This window comes from Drosophila rhopaloa, unplaced genomic scaffold (assembly GCF_018152115.1).
Source record: "Drosophila rhopaloa isolate 14029-0021.01 unplaced genomic scaffold, ASM1815211v1 contig_2, whole genome shotgun sequence".
NCBI lineage: Eukaryota > Metazoa > Arthropoda > Insecta > Diptera > Drosophilidae > Drosophila > Drosophila rhopaloa.
Window position 1 is genome coordinate 26810473 of NW_025335083.1, and position 19180 is coordinate 26829652.

Genomic DNA, 19180 nt, shown 5'->3' on the forward strand with positions numbered 1-19180 from the left:
GCAAATGCAAAACCATAAATTTGGCCAAACATCCAACAGAAAAGTAGCCAACACGAAGGAAACACTTACAGCGTGTGGATAGCCAAAAGCCAAAATTTACATACAGTAAAAAATTTCTGCTTCAGCGGATTCGTCTCGTCGTTAGCAGTTTACCGTTCAATTTAAATTGAAAGGAAAATGCCTTACCGACATCTTCACAGGTCAAGGTACTCCTATGCAGACGCCTTATAATTTTACTACTAAAAAGCGGATCGTGTAGACTTAACTTAAAAAGTATTTGTACCTAAACATTGTATTGTACACCTTGTTATTGTAACCATTGTGTTCCAGTATTTTGATCAAAAATGTTTTCCGTATTTTTGACACACAAAAAATGTGTAAGAGGTTTTCTGTTTTAAATAATTGAAAAAAGGGCTTTGCAGAAAAGTGTCCAAAGCAGTTCTGAGCCCATAACTTTTCTTACAGGTATCGGATTTCCAAGCGGCTTACTGCTAAATGAATGTGGCTCAATTCTCTAAATATCTGTATTTAAATCTTGGTTTGCATTTTTGGGTCGATTTTCCGTAATTTTCATAATGTAGCGGCTTACTGCTAAATGAATGTGGCTCAATTCTCTAAATATCTGTATTTAAATCTTGGTTTGCATTTTTGGGTCGATTTTCCGTAATTTTCATAATGTAACCCGTTTCCTAATTTTCAAAAAAAGGATTTTCAGAAATGTGTCCAAAAGCTGCAGTTCTGAGCCCCTAACTTTTCTTAAAGATATCGGATTTCAAAGCGGCATACTCGGCGTATCGTGTTTATTTAAATATAAATCAGAAGATTACTTATTTCATAAGTTAAATGTGTCAGCACACTTATGTGAAGTTTTGTATGGTCGACTAGAAGACACTTGTGGTCTGCAAGCAGCGACAAATTTGTTGCCGACATAGACAGGCAGTCATAACAGTGTAGTGGCAATAACTATTTTCCTTTCTCTTTTTATTTAAATGAATTTGATAAGCACCAGAGCAGTAGTCGACTGCAACAATGACCAGACCGGGCCAGACCAGGAGTCCAAGAAAGAGACGGGCGGTCGTCCACGGCGTTACAACTTGATAGTGCCGGAAATCGTTGTTGTCAGCCATTAGTAGATTTTTTACGTACCTACTGCTTTATGTTAACGTACTTGTTTGGGCTTGCGTTAGCCGGAATCAAACTTTCAACAATAACATAACAGCACAACCAAGCTTATACTAAGAACAGGAGAAAAATCAAATTTTTGGATTAAAACACTGAGTTTTAAAGATTTTTTTTATCTCTTTCCAATTCCTTTTTTGGCTGCTACCAGAGCTTTTTGAACCCAAGGCTAGCTAAGTTGGTTTAACATTCCAGGCAGGGCATCAAGTTCCGCTCATTGTTTGGCCGACTGGTGCTTCCGCTTTTCACAAGCGCCTGGGATAGCTGAAATAATTAGCCATATGCATTTTTGGCTTTCTAAAATCAAAACGGGAGGACGACGCCCCTGCATTTTGAATTTCGAATTGGGAATCCAACCGCGAGATGGCTTTCTGAGATGCAGTTTTATAGCTTGTATTGCTTGGTTGACGGGATGATGTTGGCACCCAATTGCTCTTTGATAGTTGAGCGTTTATCATTAAGGGACTGCGAATTAGGAATTGTGCTTGTAATTTACGAGGCATTAACAACTTTTCGTCATTATAAGTAATTCTTCTGAAGGTACTTTCACATGCACTCGCACAACGTTTCGCGTGAGATCAACTTCAAACTTATATCACTCTGTTGTCAGGCAAAGGTGCTTGACACGGTACGTATGCGTAATTTTTAAGTGAAGAACATAACCACGCCGACTGACAGTAAGGTAGTGGAAATTGAAATCTCCCGCATTGGAAAGAAATTGCGTTCAATTGGCACAATCACAATAAATAATAAAGCACATCTGCTGGGGCACTGAAGAGCCCACTGGCAAAGATCAGCCATTTTGTTTTCATTACAAGATGAATGGTGGAAATTGGGCTGTTGAACAAGCACATGTGTCTGCGACCCACTGGGAGACTTAGTCGTGACTGCTGCTACGCTTAACTGACTGCTCCATGTCGGTACTGAGCTGTGCTGTGCCTGCGTATGCGTGGGTAAAGTCGTTGGCCAGGCCGGTGCACTTAGCTTTGGTATTACAATAAATGCATTCGAGAGCCAGGCATAAATCGATGGCTACGTTGCAATTCGATGCCTATGATGTAAGCTAAGAGGCAAGTCCCATAACGCGGCCAGGGCAGTTGTTGGGGATCTAGCGCCAACTGCGGCTATAGACGTTTGCGTTACACCTACTGCACGATATTAAAACGCAACATTTAATTAACATTCCCTAGCCGCGGTTCCAGGGTATGTGCAATCGGCCAGAGATGCATTTGAATTTTAAATTTTCGCACGGCATCAACCGGCAGCCCGGAGCCCACGGTTCGGTGTTACGAACTCCGGGCCAGGTCTAGGGCGTACAAAGCAGGCGGATAATAGAAGTCTAGGCAAAAGAGCCCGGTTGCATTGTTCGACTGGTTTTTCTCATGGGAAAGACTGGGGAATCAAATGTTGCTTTGTTTTGATGGAATGTAAAGCATTACCACATATTGTGTTCCTTAAATTAAAAAGTTTTAATGCTTGTTCGGAGAATCTTGTAACTTTGGACAATTTGCAAAGAAGAAAGGACGCAAACTTGGACAAGCCGCAGTTTTTATACCCTTGCTGTTATAAAAAATCGACTACATTTCGATATGTATTAAAAAAGCAATGAAGCTGTGTCGATTTTGACACGGACGGACGGACTCCGTTGGCTTCTTGATGCACTGCACCCGGTTCAAGTGATAGTACCGCCATATGCCTCCAGCAGCCTTAAAAGGTCCTTAATCCTGCGTCCTGCTGATCAACCCAAATAAGTAGGCATCACCAAATAAGATATCCGACTAACGCACTCAAACACACTGACTTTCCGTCAAATGGGTAAACTGATTTTTCGCGTGCCACAGTCCCTACTCCATGAAGATTTGACTAGAACCAGTTGGTTACCAGATGGTAAAAGTTCTCATTAGGTATGACGTGGTAATGCCAACTTTAACATAACATTAACATGTTATTAACATGGCAATAACATAATATTAACATAACTTTAACGTAACTTTAACATATTTTTAACATAACTTTGACATAACTTTAACATAACTTTAACATAGCTTTAACATAACTTTAACAAACCATTAACATAACATCAACATAACATTAACATAACTTTACCATACTTTTTTTTAACGTTAACATAACTCTAACAGAATGTTAATGGCCACGTCATAGTTAATTAGAAGTCGGTTTTTGTGACTGTGTTACTGAAGGTGTTAAAGATAATTAATTTTGATACCATGTTATTTGAATCGGACACCACTATACAGTCTTTTCATTAGTTTTTTAAATTCTAATTTAACATTTTTTTTATGGGTGCGATTCGAGAATTATTCTATTTATATTTTTGATTATTTTACTTAATTAAGCAGGGGCTAGTTCGCGTAGAAACAGACAGACGGACAGGCACACCAAAGTTATCGCATTTCTGATCGTTCAGCTATAAAGCAGCTATACGATATAGGCAGTCCCATCTTTCTAACTTAAGAAACACCAAAGCTGTGGTATTTCCGATCAATCAGTTATAGGATATAGTCAGCTGATCCTTGTGAAATTTGGTAAGTCGGATCGGTTGGCCAAAAATAAAATCCATAAAAAATCTCAACTTCCTAACTTTAAAAAACATAAAGTTATGGCATTTCCAATCGTTCAGTTATATGGCAAGCTATAGGATATAGTCGGCCGATCCGGCCGTTTCGACTTACAGACGGACAGACAGACGGACATGCTTATATCAACTCAGGACGCGATCCTGATCAAGAATATATATATGTACTTTATAGGGTAGGAGATGTATCCTTTACTACGTTGCACAATTTTGAACAAAATTATAATACCCTCTGCAAGGGTATAATAACAAGTAAATTATTATCTTTACAACCTCAATCAACATAAGCGTAAACCAAATTTAAAAATGCCAACAGTAAAGTAAAGGCCACCACACAAGACCTTTTTTTGGGTTTGGAAAACAAACGAATCCGCCCAGCCCAGTCCAACCGAGCCCATGCTCCATCAGTCGATATACAGACAAAAAAAAAAGGTACAATGGTTTGATCACAGGCCAATTATATGTTATAGATGTGGGGGCAGCCATATTACTTATAAAAACACTAACAGTTTGAAATCTAGTTTTGGATCTATAGGATCACGTCAAATTAAATTTACAATTCGGAACTAAAAATTATGTCTTCTTGACACTTTTTTAAGTCACTTTGGGTGTCCTCTGTGTACTTTGTTGTTTTGTATTCTGACATTCTATAAAACGCCTATATATTTAATTTTTAACCAATGAAACTTTGACGATATTGATCCATTTTTCGAATGCTCATATAGTCGCTCGGATTTAACAATATTATAACCTTAATTCTGAAATGGTAAAAGTGACTATATTTGAGAGTATATCTGTATATATTTAAAAACAATGAATCTATAATCTATTTAAATTATTTTCCGATTGTTCATATAGCAGATATAGAATACAAAATACTATTTGCTATACTCATTACCTGTAATAAAAAAAGACCATAGGAAAGTTAATATAACTTCTTCGTTTAATCAGACGGATAGACGGACAGATGGACATGGCTAGATAAACTCTCCTGTTGATGCTGATTAAGATTATACATACTTCGTAAGGTCGGAAATGTCTCTTGTACTGGGTGCAAAATTTTAAATTAAAAGTTTTATCTAGACAGCATTAAAACTGAGAGAGACTTAAAAAAAGATATAGCTAGATCGGTTCGCCTGGTGATGCTGATTAAAAATATGTATACTTTATACGGTCGGAAATGTATTCCTCATTGCATTGCAAACTTTTGACTGAAATTATAATAGCCTTTGCAAGGGTGTAAAAAGGCAAAGGTAGAACTGGTTAGCTGGCAACTTGACACAATAATCCAAAAGTGAATGGCGTGTCGGCCCCACGTTTAGACTTGCTGCTGCCAGTCTGTTTGGTCTAGTCCATGGCACATTTTGGGTGTGCCCCAAATGCTAGAAACGAATTGGGCTCAGAGCAAAAAATTGCAAAATATAGCTGCTTTGACAACCGCGTTGTAATCTGTCTGACTTGCATGTTTTTATACCATTGTACTTTCAGAGGGTACTATAACTTCATTCAAAAGTTTGCAACGCAGTGAAGGAAATGTCTCCGACATTAGAAAGAATATATATTATTGATCAGCGGATCATGATCTGTCCGTCCGTCTCCCAGTTTTAAAACTATTTCAATTAAAATTCCAAAAAGTTCTTTTAACTTCGTTGTTTTTTAACATATACGGATATACTCCGAAATATAATATGTCTAAAAAGTTTCAGAAATACAGTATTAGTTTTATTATAAATTAGCGGACATAAGTGGGGACGAAAAATTGATTGGATAATCGATATAGTTTCAAATCAAAACATAGTCGTTTTATAGAATATGTAATTTTTGCAAGGTATATAAATTTTAACTTGCCGAAGTGGCTTTCTTTCTTATCTTAAACTGTATCTCAACGATCCCTATCCTAATTTTGTCGCGGCACAATTAAGCCGGAACGTTCATGCCTCGGAGTTCAAATTAATTTAATCCAATTCCAAAAGCGCAAACGACATTTTAATTATGCCAGTGTTTGATTATTGGGTTCGCTTTGTGGCTGCGGCTTTCATAACTCCACTCAAAAATCACGTTAAAAACCAATTCAGGGTCACTCAACGTTTTGGCGCGGCTACCAAGCTCTGGCAGTTGCGCAAGAGAACGCCACCGCACCAATATGCAACTAAGAAGCTATGCCCATTGTGGTTTCTAAGTCAGCCTGCGTCGGCGTCGGATCTGAACTAAGCCGAGCAAGGCAGCAACAATATGTCTTATTAGACAACACAAACAACTATTACAGTAAAAACAACAAAAACGAAAACAATTATACCAGGCTAATAAAAGCAAATGGAGCTGAATCTAATTGAGTCTATCAACTTGGCTTGGCCTTATACATATTTCTATTTATTTATCAGTTTGTCCTCGACTTTTATGATTGAGACTTTAAGATTTTACACTTAGGAGTGTTACACTGTGTGGCTTTCTGAAGCTGTGACATTGCATGACCAGTGATTAGCAATCCATTTCTTGACTATTTCTTTAAAAATGTAAAAGTTAAATCAATGTTATAGTTAAATTTATTTAATCTCACGTAATATTTCAATGGGCTGTCAAAAAAGACTGGTATCAGAGAGCGGTGACTTATGATATTAAAAACTAAAAGCACCAATCTTTAAATGGTTAGAATAAATGAGAAAGGCGGCAAATTAATATGCCGTATTGATTGTAACAGTTCAGTTTATATCAGACATTGCGATCGGTTGATTGGTTATGTGGCCGTTCCAGCTTAGCTTTTGTGTTTCCATGCCAAGCTTAAGTATCTAACTCGAGAAAGTGTCTGTGTTGCGGAATTTATTAGATCTGGCTACTGCTTATGAAAAATGTGATCCAATAAATACCAGCGCTCCACAATGTCGTCCGTATTTACAGTACATAGCCAGCTGCAGTTTCGAGAAGCAGTCCCCAAAGTTCTTACAGACAAATCAAAAGACTTAGGCAACAAACTTGTTTTTCGTCTTAATGCCATCAGCTTTTTCGACAGCAACACATTTGTCTTAGCCAGCTCACCTTTGATGCACAGGGGTGCGCGCGTCATATTAATAACATGTGTTTGAATTGGTAAGTGGCAATGGCAGCGCCGCATGCAGGTCGTGATTGCAAAGTTCTAATTTCTGAGTTTCTGAACACGTATTTATTTTGCATTGTTCTCGTTTCTGTCTATGTTTTTGTCTCTGAGCATGGGACTTTGTTCTCTTTGTGCTCCGAAACGTTGTCAAGGTTGGGCATTCTATTGAAATGCTGAACATGGTAATATGGAGAGCACTTGGCTTGGCAGGTCTTGCGCAGCAACTAGCGCTGCTAAATGTAAACTGTGTTAATATAATTAAATGTATTAAGCCAGCTCACAGAAACAAAAGGTTATTTTGACCAAAAATCAGCACCACAACCCACCAAGTATGGGTGTCCAATGCAAATTCGAAACACGATGGCGTCAGCGGCAAGTCTGGACTCCGATGGCCGGCAAAAAATCTTTACAAGGTAGTATAAAATATGTTTGCTATCGGCTAAAGGTGACCTTCACCTTTTACTCATCGCTGCCTCGGAACAAACCTGAAGATGAAAAACGATGGTAGGTCATTCACATGAAATCAAATAGTAAAGTGATGTTCGTTCACAACTACTCGACACCTGACTTGTTTTTAGGCAGGCAGACAGAAAGGGGGCTCTGAGATCCGGAATCCCGAAACGTAAATGCTGCCGCCAGTCTTTTCCGACTCCTCAGCCAGCTGGGGAAATGTTTCGACTTCGGATAATTTCAATCCGGCGATGGTGTGGGGCTTTAACCGCTGATTGTCCACCCTGCTGTTGAACTTGAATGAATGGTACATGCTTGGCAGGTAAAAGCAACCAGCCAGACCAACAACACCTCACTTACATCCACCAATAACAACGAGGCATGGTCGGAAAAACGTCGAAAAACGAAAAAATATTAAAAAGCGAAAACAGACGGAGCTTTTAAGTGGCATCTTACGTTTTTCGGCGGCTTGGCTTGTAACTGGTTAGCAGAGGCGCTATAACAAAATGCCAAGATTTTGTTGGCCATGGCAATGAAGAGGTCGTCCAAAAGCGACTTCTGGGTCTTTGCTTAACTCAATTGAAGGTTGGGACTAAGGGGGTTTTCTATTTGCGGACAGATTAAAAAACGAAATCCGAAAATGCTTTTAGGCGTCACCATTTTAAGTTTTCTTTTGCGATTTCCAGATGGATAAGTGGATAAGAAAATACGACAAAACCTACGGCTTACAAGAATTGCCTAAGAATTCCACACAAGGCAGGAAAAATACAGCTCGAAGGTACACTTTATTCTGGTGCGCTACACCGAACCCATTAAAGTCATAAATTGCAAGGGATGCGAGTGAGGCGGCAGTTGATTCTGGGTGCGTTCGCGCTCGAAACGACAAAGCTTCATTAACAGCTTTTAATCAATATGTCTAATTGGCAACACAAACACTGCGAAGGCAAAGATTATTAAGCAGAAGCCAGAGTCAATCCGCAACCATTCAAAACAAAAAATACAAAATCGTAGGAAAAAACAGACGTATAATATAATATACGTATATGAACGCCAACCATACACACACTTGCATTGTTCCAAACTACTTTAAGATGAGCATAAAAATAATTGGTAACTATACAATCCATCAAACAATATTTATGCCTGACTAAGCCAAACGCACGCAGTGTAAGCAAAGCAAATTTATTTATTTTAGATAAGCTGTCTACAACTATAATGCGAAAAGACAAAGTCAGGGACGCAACTGTTGTCTGCTCGCAGAAGTGGAGCTGTGAACTTGAGTTTTTCCATTTGCTGCTTAAGCTTATTTGCTCTTCTCGTGATGGACACGTCAAGTGTTCCGTATATCAACGCGTTTAAGGGACCGTTTACTTCCATTTGGCCGTGCACTTCACATGTCTTGATTGGGGATTTTTTATGTTTCGGCATTAGTTCATTTCGCCGAATCTTTAAATAAAACAGTGACTAATCGCTATTTAATACATGCCAAGTTCGCATAAGCGGATTTTATTTGTTTGCGGCTAGTTGCCTGTGGATTACTATCCGGTTTGGTTGATTGGGTGGGTCCAGTAGCCTGAAGACTTGAGCATCAGATAAGTTATGCGTGGCTAAAAGCTGTTTTTGCCAATACCGCTTCGTAAAAATTTCAATCGTTGATGATATTTCGATAGGATCAGATGCTGACAAAAGAATTCAAGGCCTATCGTTGTCACCTGCCTTAAACTTTACAAAAACTACCTGGTTTAAAAAACAAAACTCCCTCTGCCTTTCTGGTAAGGAAAACTACGAAACAATATTAAGCACTCTAAAAATAACATTTTACTTTCAAACATATAATTTTAAGCGAACACCAACTCGTTCAAGTCAGACTCAAAAGATATCAATTATGTGCAAAGTGTATAGATGGGTTATCGGTGTCACATCTATGAATTATGCGACGAGAGCTTACTATGAAATACCAGGACATAAGGCTGGCACTGGGTAGACCGCAGAAATATTGCTGGCATGCAATCAGGCCAAAAGCATCTCGCACAGTTCAAGAAGGCGGGCTGTCCGCAGCACTCAGTATCCAATCCTGGCTTGCATTGTAAAAAAAGAGGTGGGAGAGAAGTACATTGTCACAGAGTCCTACGCGATATCGTCTCGCGACTTATGCGACGCCTCCAGGCACGGTTAAAATAAATTTATAGTATTTTTAGGTGCGAGTAACAAATGAAACATTTTTATGCACAGACATGCCTTAGGTTGATAGCTTTATCTTTTCTGAAATGCACTGTAAAGAATGCTGCTCTTTCAAGATACTTGTACTACTCAAATAAATATGCGGGTGGGTATTGTAATGAACTACACCACTGGCAGATCCAGGATTTGGTTGTTGGGGGAAGGGTAACTTAGGAAACGTATTTTACCTTTAATTGAAACATTTGCTATTTACAGTCTTTTGTATAATGGATAGAATCTATATAATATTTAAATGTAGCTAACAATTGTATTATTTTATACTATCTAACGACCTTAAACCATTCGTTCGGGTTGAATATTAATAAAACTCACTTTCTGTTGGAGACCGGTAGAACTCAACCGTTTTCCCACGCCAAACACGATAAATGGGGTTGGCTGAACCACACCTTCGCAAATGCGAGTTCAGCCACTCATAGATGACGGCAGCTGGACCATGCAAATTGCCCTGTTTTGGCCTTAATGTCAACTTTTCTGCAATATAATGAAAGCGAACTACGACTTAGGCAGCGCCCAGGTGAAGCCAATTTGACTGGAAATAGAAATAGGATTTGTGTTGGCCACAGTTCTCTTTTTGGAGTTTAACCTCACGAGTCAAGACTTTTGTACCCGATATATCAATTTACAGATTTAAGATAATTGAGTAAATTAATTAAAACAAACATTGCCTTTACTGTTTATTGAGACTAAAGAGTCGCAATGAATTGTGATAAATTTAAAAACCAGTTCATAAAAAAGTAAAATCAATAGCCCAAACACTGAAGCTTTAAACCGACTTCATATTTATGTATATCTGCTCCATACTAGTTACTTTTTCAAATGGGGTAGAGACGGTTGAACAACTTTATCAGGTAGTATAGCTCGTGGTAGACTAAGTGGACAATACTTACCAAACTTTTATATGCGCAAAACTTTGCAAGTCAAAACCCACGCTGCGATTTAATAAGCAAGAAATTGAGAAAAAAAACTCCACAAAGTAAGATGTCATTAAACTATCTGCTTATATGAAACCTGCTGCTTTCCGCCTGTGCCTGCTAAGTGACATTGAAAAAATTGTGGCGTGGCAACTTCAAGATCCCAATGAAAGCTGTAGGTGCATTGAGCCGGCAGCAGTTAAAAACACGAAAACACCGCTGCGGGTAAGTGAGTTCGCTTAAAAGGCAGTAGTAACAGAAATATCATCCACACACTGTAAATGCAAGCAACAAATTAATGCCTGACGAAACCACATCTCGGCCTTTACACTGGACGAATTTAAAATTCATTCATGCTTGCAACAGTCGATCGGCCAACAGACAGACTGCCGCCACCCGCTTCATCTTGTAAAATGATTAATAGAGCGCTGCTCTGTTGAAAGTCCAATCCCACTGAGCTGTGCGTAATCGGTTCAGCTGTCCTGCAACTCATTTCGTTTGACGCCGAGCACTTAATGAAGCTCCCAATGACGCAGATGAGTGCGTTTATGCAATCGCCGGGCTCCTCTGATCGATAAGCTCACATACTTTCACATCGGCAAACATTTTGTCACTATGGAGCCGTTAACGTTCATTTGAGCAGGCCGACTAATAGCTATTGTAAATTAATAATGCTGCGCAGCCGAGTGATTCACAAGGAAGAAGACCAGCTGACTTGCAGCATGCACTTGGGAGCCTTCAGCCTGAATTCGACTTCAACTACCAAGCTGCGGCTTACAAGCGAAACGAAAAAAATCACGAACGGCATCCCCAACGGCAAGCGCGTCAAGGCCGTTGAATTGAGCATCTGCAAAATCCAGTTTATTCATTTATCAACCCGCAAAGGAGACAATAAAAAAGCTGCAGCGGGCACAAGCCACTTCGAACATGGTTTCAAGGGGATGCGGTTGTTATTTTCATTTTAAGCTGCAGCAGCCGAAGTTTATTAATAACTGTGTGAATATTGCAATTAATGGTGCAGACTTCACGGTTAAAAGTCAAAGAGCTGAGTATAGTGAATCACAAAATTTGGCAGGATCGTATTTAACTCTGCGAGCCCGCCCAAAAGACAAAACAGGAAAATATTATGAGCTCGCCTTTCTAAAATACTCGACAACATAACCTTGAGTTGTCCAAGCAAAACAATCACCCCTGCCCTTTTGAGCATTCCAAGTTATCCTAGATCCATTGATAAAAAAGGAAGCTTACAGAATGGCAAAGCCCTAAGAAAAACTTATTCTATAAAAGCTGTTGCTTTGAATTCAGGGAATGTTTAAGCGATTAGAAAATGCATAAATAAAGTTAATAATAGCACTCAATAGTATTCATTTATCGACCATATAGTTTTTAACGCCGTATAGAATGGCCGGTTATGAAGCACAGCCCAATCACAAAGACATGCAGCTTAGGTGTCGGTCTCAAATGTGAAATATAATTAAAATTATCGGAAAAATTAAAAGTTTTTACGCAATCCAACGCACACTTAACTGCCGAACTGTCTCGGTTGCGGTGAAAGAAAAAGAGAGCTATCTGACCGTAGCCGAGCAGGTGTGAGAGTGTTAAGTGGAGCAGCGCCATTGGGCCCCATTTAATTCCACGCATAGAAACGTCAAGAGCTCTTTTCACATCGTTTGTGGATGTTGTCGGGCTGAAGCAATGTTTTAATAGATTGCTCATTGCGCAGCAGAAATAATTTGCAGGTGTATTACGTTAAAATGTGCATTTCAAGGTGAGTAACACCATTAACACCGAGCTCGTAAGGGCGATCGTTAAATATAAGGGAAGTTGGTTGCCTATTAGTACTCCTCGCACTGTGCCGACAACAATTTCAACTTCCAATTCAAACCAAATTAACTGAAGCCTTTCGAAACCCAGGGATTACCATGGCTGTGTTGTGTGTAAATTTATTCAAGCTTGCCTCATACTCACTGGAATACTATTCGAAAGCGAAAGTGCACCGCTGTGCATGCAAAACGAAGTTGCGCCATGTCATTGCTTGTGCATGCTGTATAAAGCGTTCAGATTACACTCGAAGACCTAGCCAAGTAATTTAATGACGATCTTCCGCATGCGCCAACGATTTCGCACGGTATGCATTGACACTGCCTGCGGTTAAGCTGGGGGCGGCTTAATGGTTGGGTGGAGGCGGGGTTTCCGAATTGGCATTGACAGTTCGGGTAATGATGTTTTATCAGTGGATCGTAACTTGCCTCTAAGCTTTGCGAGTTGTATACTGATAACAAAGCACCAACGTAACTTTATGTTCTCGTAGTTTGTAAAAACTTTCGCCATTGGCCTTTCACAGGTCTGAGGCTTTCCCATGGAAACCAGCCACATTGAATTTTTTAAATTTTCGCTAAGCATTTGCTTGCTATAACGCATGGAAATTTTGGGGCATAACTGAGGTCTCTGCCCACAGCCAATGGAGACCAGAAACGAGACCGAGACCTTTCGCTAGCTTAAAGAAATGTCATACAAATTTGTTTATAGTTCAAAGAAATGGAAAGTGTTGTCAGTGTTTCTGACTTTACCCAAGTCCGTCAAAAGTCTTTAGCTTGTTTTTTATGGCTTTCGCTAGCTTTTTATTTATTTTATAATGCTTGGCTGTAACTCATTTGTTTCTGTTTTATTGTGTCATTATTAACAACCAGCTGCCTTGACTTGTTTATTTAACTTTCGTGCCCTAACACGACTCGACTTATAACTGTTAAGCCAAGTGCGGCACATTCCCTTGCCTTCAAATACCCTCAGTCTATTACTAATAATTATTAGTTTTAGAACTTACGTCTTGTTAAAGCTAATAGAAAGCCTTTCCCTTTTAAACTCTCAAACACAACTAAAGCAAATAATGCAGGTTGCTTACAAATTAACTTATGTCTTTAAATTATTATTGCGTTCTTTTATGTATGTATGTATTTTATTAATATTACCAGTGAAAGGAATAAACGTTACTGTGGTGTAGGTGCTAGAGAGTTGGGATTAAGCATGCAAATTAAATCGAACAATTATATCAAAAGTTATTAAGATAATTATAGTCGGTATAATTTAATAGTCAGGCTGTCGACCATAGCGTTCCTTCTCTTTTTTAAAGTACAGGAGTATTCAAAAACTTAAAGCTTTATTAAATTGCTCATAACAGAAAATCATCCATAAAACAATAACAAGGATCAATAAACCAAGACAATAGTGTAATATATTTACAAACTCCCTTTTCCATACATTTTGACCTATAAGTAAAGAAAACATTATTTCGGCAGTAGTGCAGCCTTGTATGTAATAGTGTCGAAACTAAGCACATATTTATATACGTACGTGCAGAAAATTTTCAATTTAATTATATTTTTAATTTGAAGGGTAGGGGCGGCAAACTTTCTATTTTTATGAAGTTTTTAAAAAATATTAATACAATCTTCTCTTTCTCAATCAATTACACGTACTTTACTAAAACCTCTTTTTTATTTTCCATTATCTCCTTGTCTTCTTTTGACAAATTTATGCATATTTAAATGTGAACGAATAATGAAGTGAACTGTTTTGCAGATTATTAACAGTTATTATAACCGCAATTTGCTCGGTCCCACCGACACACTCACTCAGCCAAACTCTTATTCAACCCATTCATACCATTCGAGCCTGTGTGTTATATGCAATTAATATTTGAGCCATAATCTAGTTGGCTGGCTGCTGACTGATTGGCATACCTTACATAACTCCATTACCATTACCAAGCAGTTTGTTGAGTGGACAACATGGAGTGACCAATAGCTTGACACGGTTCGGCTTGCTTTGCTCGAAACGCTTGATTATATTATTGTTTGCTGGTAAATAGAGCAGGTGATCAGACCATGTATTTACCTACATACCTAATTAGTTATCCCCTTATGTAAATACTTTTACTTGTGTATATATTTACATTAAACTACGCTCCGTTGACAAGCGATCAATCACTCAAAAAAAAAACTTTGGTCCCGAGTAAAATAAATAAAAATAAAAATACTTTTATATTCGCCAAACAGCTTGAAACCCGGAGTAGCTCGCGCCTGAGCTTGGAACAAGTGCCTGGCAGCTGGTGGTTTGACTTCTTCCGAGATTTTTGAATTCGGCAACAAACTTTTTGCGAGTTTAGATAATTCGGCTGGGACTGAGACAAAAACACGATTGCCTTCTGCGAAACAGAATGTTTACAAGACAAAGTTCCGAACATGTTTGAGACTGAGAAGAATAAGAATTAGTCGGGCACAAAGATACAATGTTGAAAAGAGCTGGCCAGATTCCGAATGTATTCTCTCGGACTCTTACTTTCATGCTAACCGCCAGATGAGGTAACAACATATATTTCGGTTTTGGCTTTAATGATCGCTGCCATTCAAGTAAAACATTAAACAGCTTGCAGAAACATAAAATTCAACTCCTTTAATAACTTCTTTGACTTGGGTACAAATCCGTTGTATTTCTGCCAGTATTAGTCTAGTGTTTTGCTACAATCTGGGTGTGTGAAGTCTGCTTAAGTACTATTAGAGTCTTCCCTAGGACTAGTGGATAGAGTGATTCAGCTCTTTCGCGCGAATCCATTTGCCCCAAAGTCTCTGCCTCTATTCCCTGAAGAGTATCCGTATTTGAAGTGGGCATTACTTACCTGTTTTGAATAGCAGTATACATAATCCCAGCAGGCACAGAATGCTTGGTCGACATGTTAAATACTCCATGTTGCAGGTATTGCGCGTCGTCGTAACTGTAACTGTAAATTTTCTTGATGTGGTTGGTGCAGTTGCGTTTTGGGGTTAGTTCACAGAATTTAAAATACCAATAGACAAACTTAGGTCGAAAAGAACTGTGGAGCGCGGACCGTGGGGGCAGCAGCAGCCGCAGCCGTAGCAGTAGCAGTGGCAGTTGCCGTTGAGAAAAGCTCTGTTTTGTTGCATACAATTGCTAAATAACTAAGAAGGCAGTGTTGCAATTTTTCAATTTAGATTTTTTTCCAGCCTTGTTTTACAATTTTATACGGTGGGTTTTGTTTCTGCCGATACTGTGGCTTTGGCGACGGCTGTAAGTGCACTTTGTTTGAACGTGTTTGTATTGTTGTAAGTAGATTTAGTTGCTGCCACTATTATTCGAGCTTTCGTTTGTGGCTTAAGACAACGCGTCGATGCCTAGTTCATACACACGTTCACAGATTACAACACTTAGTTTTTCTCCATTGCTTTTGGCAAGCGGTTTTTCAGTTCGGTTTTTAGTTTTTCACTTGAGCCGCTACAATGACCGCCAGTTTGCTTGCCAATTCCATTGGAAAAAATAGCTTGGCATAATGCAAAGAGAAGATCTAAACGATCCTCGACCGCTTGCTGTGATTCATTTTCCGATACGGTATTCGCGGGCACTACCAAATCGGAAAACTTTGTGCGAGCTAGTCTGAAGCGTGGAGAGAAAAATGCGAGGCAAAATAAAACAAAACTTGCACGTTTTTTATTTTTTTTGTTGATGCTTGTATATTTAGCGATAAACTTTCTTTTCAACGCAAAGCGAGCCTACCGACACACGCTCGAGCTCGTCGACTGAACTACAAAATGCAGTTTTACTTGCTTTCTATGTACGATTTTTGGCCGGTGCAGTATTTAAAATTTGAGGGCTCTAAATTTGTTGATCGCGTTTAACATATTGATTGACAGTAAAACGCCACGCAACTGCCGGAGGGTCAATACAATCGGTTGAGGCAGTCGACAAGTCCGGGTGACCCTCGAGTGTGACTTCTTACCGTGGGCTTAAGCGGTCCACACGTCCTAATCGGAGGAACTATACAGCGCGACTGTGCGAAGTGAGTGTCTCGAGATACTCGACAAGCTTAGCCAGCCGACCAGTCCGCGCCAGGTTTCGGTGCCAAGCTTTTGGGCCAAGTTCGGTCTGAGCCATGCTTAACTCGGTCTCAGCACCAGGCCAAACTCGTAAAGTAACAGACTGTTAAAGTCGCTGTTGCACTCGCTGGGGCGCGGTGGCATCTCTTAAGCTTTTGAAAGTAAGAGTAAAGCCAAAGCTTGTGTCATTGCAAACAGGCCTAGCTTCTAGTCTGTGGCTGCTGTTGGTGTTTCTGGACAATGGCTGCTCTGGTTGGGCTTATTATTTTCCCCCAATTACTTCGGATCTGTGCACAGATCGGTTTTCTTGTTGGGTTTAAGCACTTGGCTGAGAATTTAACCCACAGTGCCAGATGATTTTCAAACCAGATACTCACACAAGGCGGGTTACTTGTGTGGTTTCCCAAACACCAAGGAAAACCAGCGCACCACCAGCATGGCTGCAACCTGCAACCGTCCCACTCTAGCCAATGGCTTGGCCACTATTTACCATAGCGATTGTGAAATATTGATACAATTTTAGTTACATTTAGTCTTATTTATTTTTAAGCTTAAGCAGCAGGTTTGCCCTACGCCCCTAGAGAGCTGAGATTGAAGAATGCTTACCAATGTGACTTCAATATCGTCTGAAGCTTCAATCCAATTCAAGAACTGCAACCACCCAGCCGGTTGTCCTCGTTGAATTATATTTGCCATACCCTTTAGGTATTGCTAGAGTTTTTTCAACGCAGGCAATTTCGAGCAAGAGAATTGAAAGTGAAACCGAGTTGGAAACAAGGCAACGACCAAGAACTGGGCCAAAGCAGCCAAGCAAAGCCGAGCCAAAGCTGCAAAGTAAAAGGGGGCTCTGGTGAACGGTTGCGCCAACTTTTGGTGGCTTGGGCAAGGCATGAGCATTTATATAATTCTGTACCTATTTATTTATTGCTGGATTGTATTTCGCACGATTTATTCTGGGAGTGAAGGGCGAATCGTATTTTGCCGTTAACATTGTTATATTTCGTTAGGAAGTTATCTTATTTTCACAGTTGAGCCAGCACGAGGTCACTGCCGGGCCTTCATAATTGGGTTTCGCGTACCAACCCGTTTGCTTAAATTGTTTTTCTCCAAATAAAAGTTAGAATGTAACTCTCGATATTTGATTTAATTTTCAAATTATTTAGAACACGGGTGTGCCCATGACTTTAATAACTGAAATCAAATTGTTATGAATTCAGATTGGTGTTTATTACAACAGTCCACTGACAATCAAGTGAGCATGCCCGCGACTTTGTCGTAGTTTGACAGGTAGTTATTAAGTTTAATGGAATATTTCACAAACGAATTATTATGATGCGGGCTAATGTCTTAATTACAAAAAGAAAGGAAAGCTAACTTCGGGCGGAGCCGAAGTTGATATACCCTTGCAGAATATTCTGTAAATTATATTCTCCAAAATTATTCATATGATGCATTCTTAATACTCATAAAAAATTTCAACTTCCTAACTTTACAAACACCAGAGTTTTGGCATTTCCGATTTCAATCAGTTATATGGCGGCTATAGGATATAGTCGGCCGATCCCGGCCGTTCCGACTTATATACTGCGTGCAGAGGAACGAAGGGTGTGAAAAAAATCAATTCGATATCTTTATAACTGAGAGACTAGTTCGCGTAGAAACAGACAGACGGACATACTTATATCAACTCAGGACGCGATCCTGATCAAGAATATATATACTTTATAGGATCGGAGATTTCTCCTTCACTGCGTTGCACACTTTTGACCCTCTCCAAAAAATTTGATCAACGTTAAAATGAAAATTTTTAATGCAGATTTTTTGAGAATCAAATTACGAGTCTTAGGAGATATGCCACTTTGAAATCGGACAAAATTTAGTAAAGTTATGGACTCCGGAAGTCCAGTTTTGGGCCACCTTTTAACAACACATCGGAAACTTGGAAATAAATGAAAATTTTGAATGCAGATTTTTTTTGAGAATCAAATTACGAGTCTTAGGAGATATGCCACTTTGAAATCGGACAAAATTTGGTAAAGTTTTGGACTCCGGAAGTCCAGTTTTGGGCCACCTTTTAACAACACATAGGAAACTTGCAAATAAATGACATGCAAATGGGTCAAAAATATGACCAACGTTAAAATGAAAATTTTGAATGCAGATTTTTTGAGAATCAAATTACGGAGTATGCCACTTTGAAATCGGACAAAATTTGGTAAAGCTACGGACTATGGAAGTCCAGTTTTGGTCCACCTTTTAACAACACATCGGAAACTTGGATATAAATGACATGAAAATGGGTCAAAAATTGGACCAACGTTAAAATGAAAATTTTGAATGCAGATTTTTTGAGAATCAAATTACGAGTCTTAGGATATATGCCACTTTGAAATCGGACAATATTTGGTAAAGTTATAGACTCCGGAATTCCAGTTTTGGGCCACCTTTTAACAATACGTCGGAAACTTGGATATAAATGACATGAAAATGGGTCAAAAATTGGACCAACGTTAAAATTAAAATTTTGAATGCATATTTTTTGAGAATCAAATTACGAGTCTTAGGAGATATGCCACTTAGAAATCGGACTAAATTTGGTAATGTTTTGGACTCCGGAAGTCCAGTTTTGGGACACCTTTTAACAACACATCGGAAACTTGGATATAAATGACATGAAAATGGGTCAAAAATTGGACCAACGTTAAAATGAAAATTTTGAATGCAGATTTTTTGAGAATCAAATTACGAGTCTTAGGATATATGCCACTTTGAAATCGGACAATATTTGGTAAAGTTATGGACTCCGGAATTCCAGTTTTGGGCC

General features: G+C 39.1%; 1 protein-coding gene across 14 annotated transcripts in view; it reads right to left on the minus strand.

The window, feature by feature from the left end:
• Positions 1–19180, minus strand: part of LOC108044734 (mucin-5AC) — a 66928-nt gene that overhangs the window by 21640 nt on the left and 26108 nt on the right. For 6 of the 14 annotated variants that reach the window (XM_017123854.2, XM_017123852.2, XM_017123853.2 and 3 more), the window contains exons 1-2: positions 16260–16351; positions 15144–15245 (exon numbers count right to left, since the gene is read on the minus strand). The exons of 1 other annotated variant lie outside the window; for it this stretch is intronic. In XM_017123854.2, the coding sequence (XP_016979343.2) occupies positions 15144–15213 (70 nt within the window). In that variant the 5' untranslated portion in view covers positions 15214–15245; positions 16260–16351. Of the gene's footprint in view, positions 1–15143; positions 15246–16259; positions 16353–19180 lie in introns of those variants that run through there. 7 more of the 14 variants (XM_044460074.1, XM_017123851.2, XM_044460073.1 and 4 more) reach the window with 3 other exon arrangements.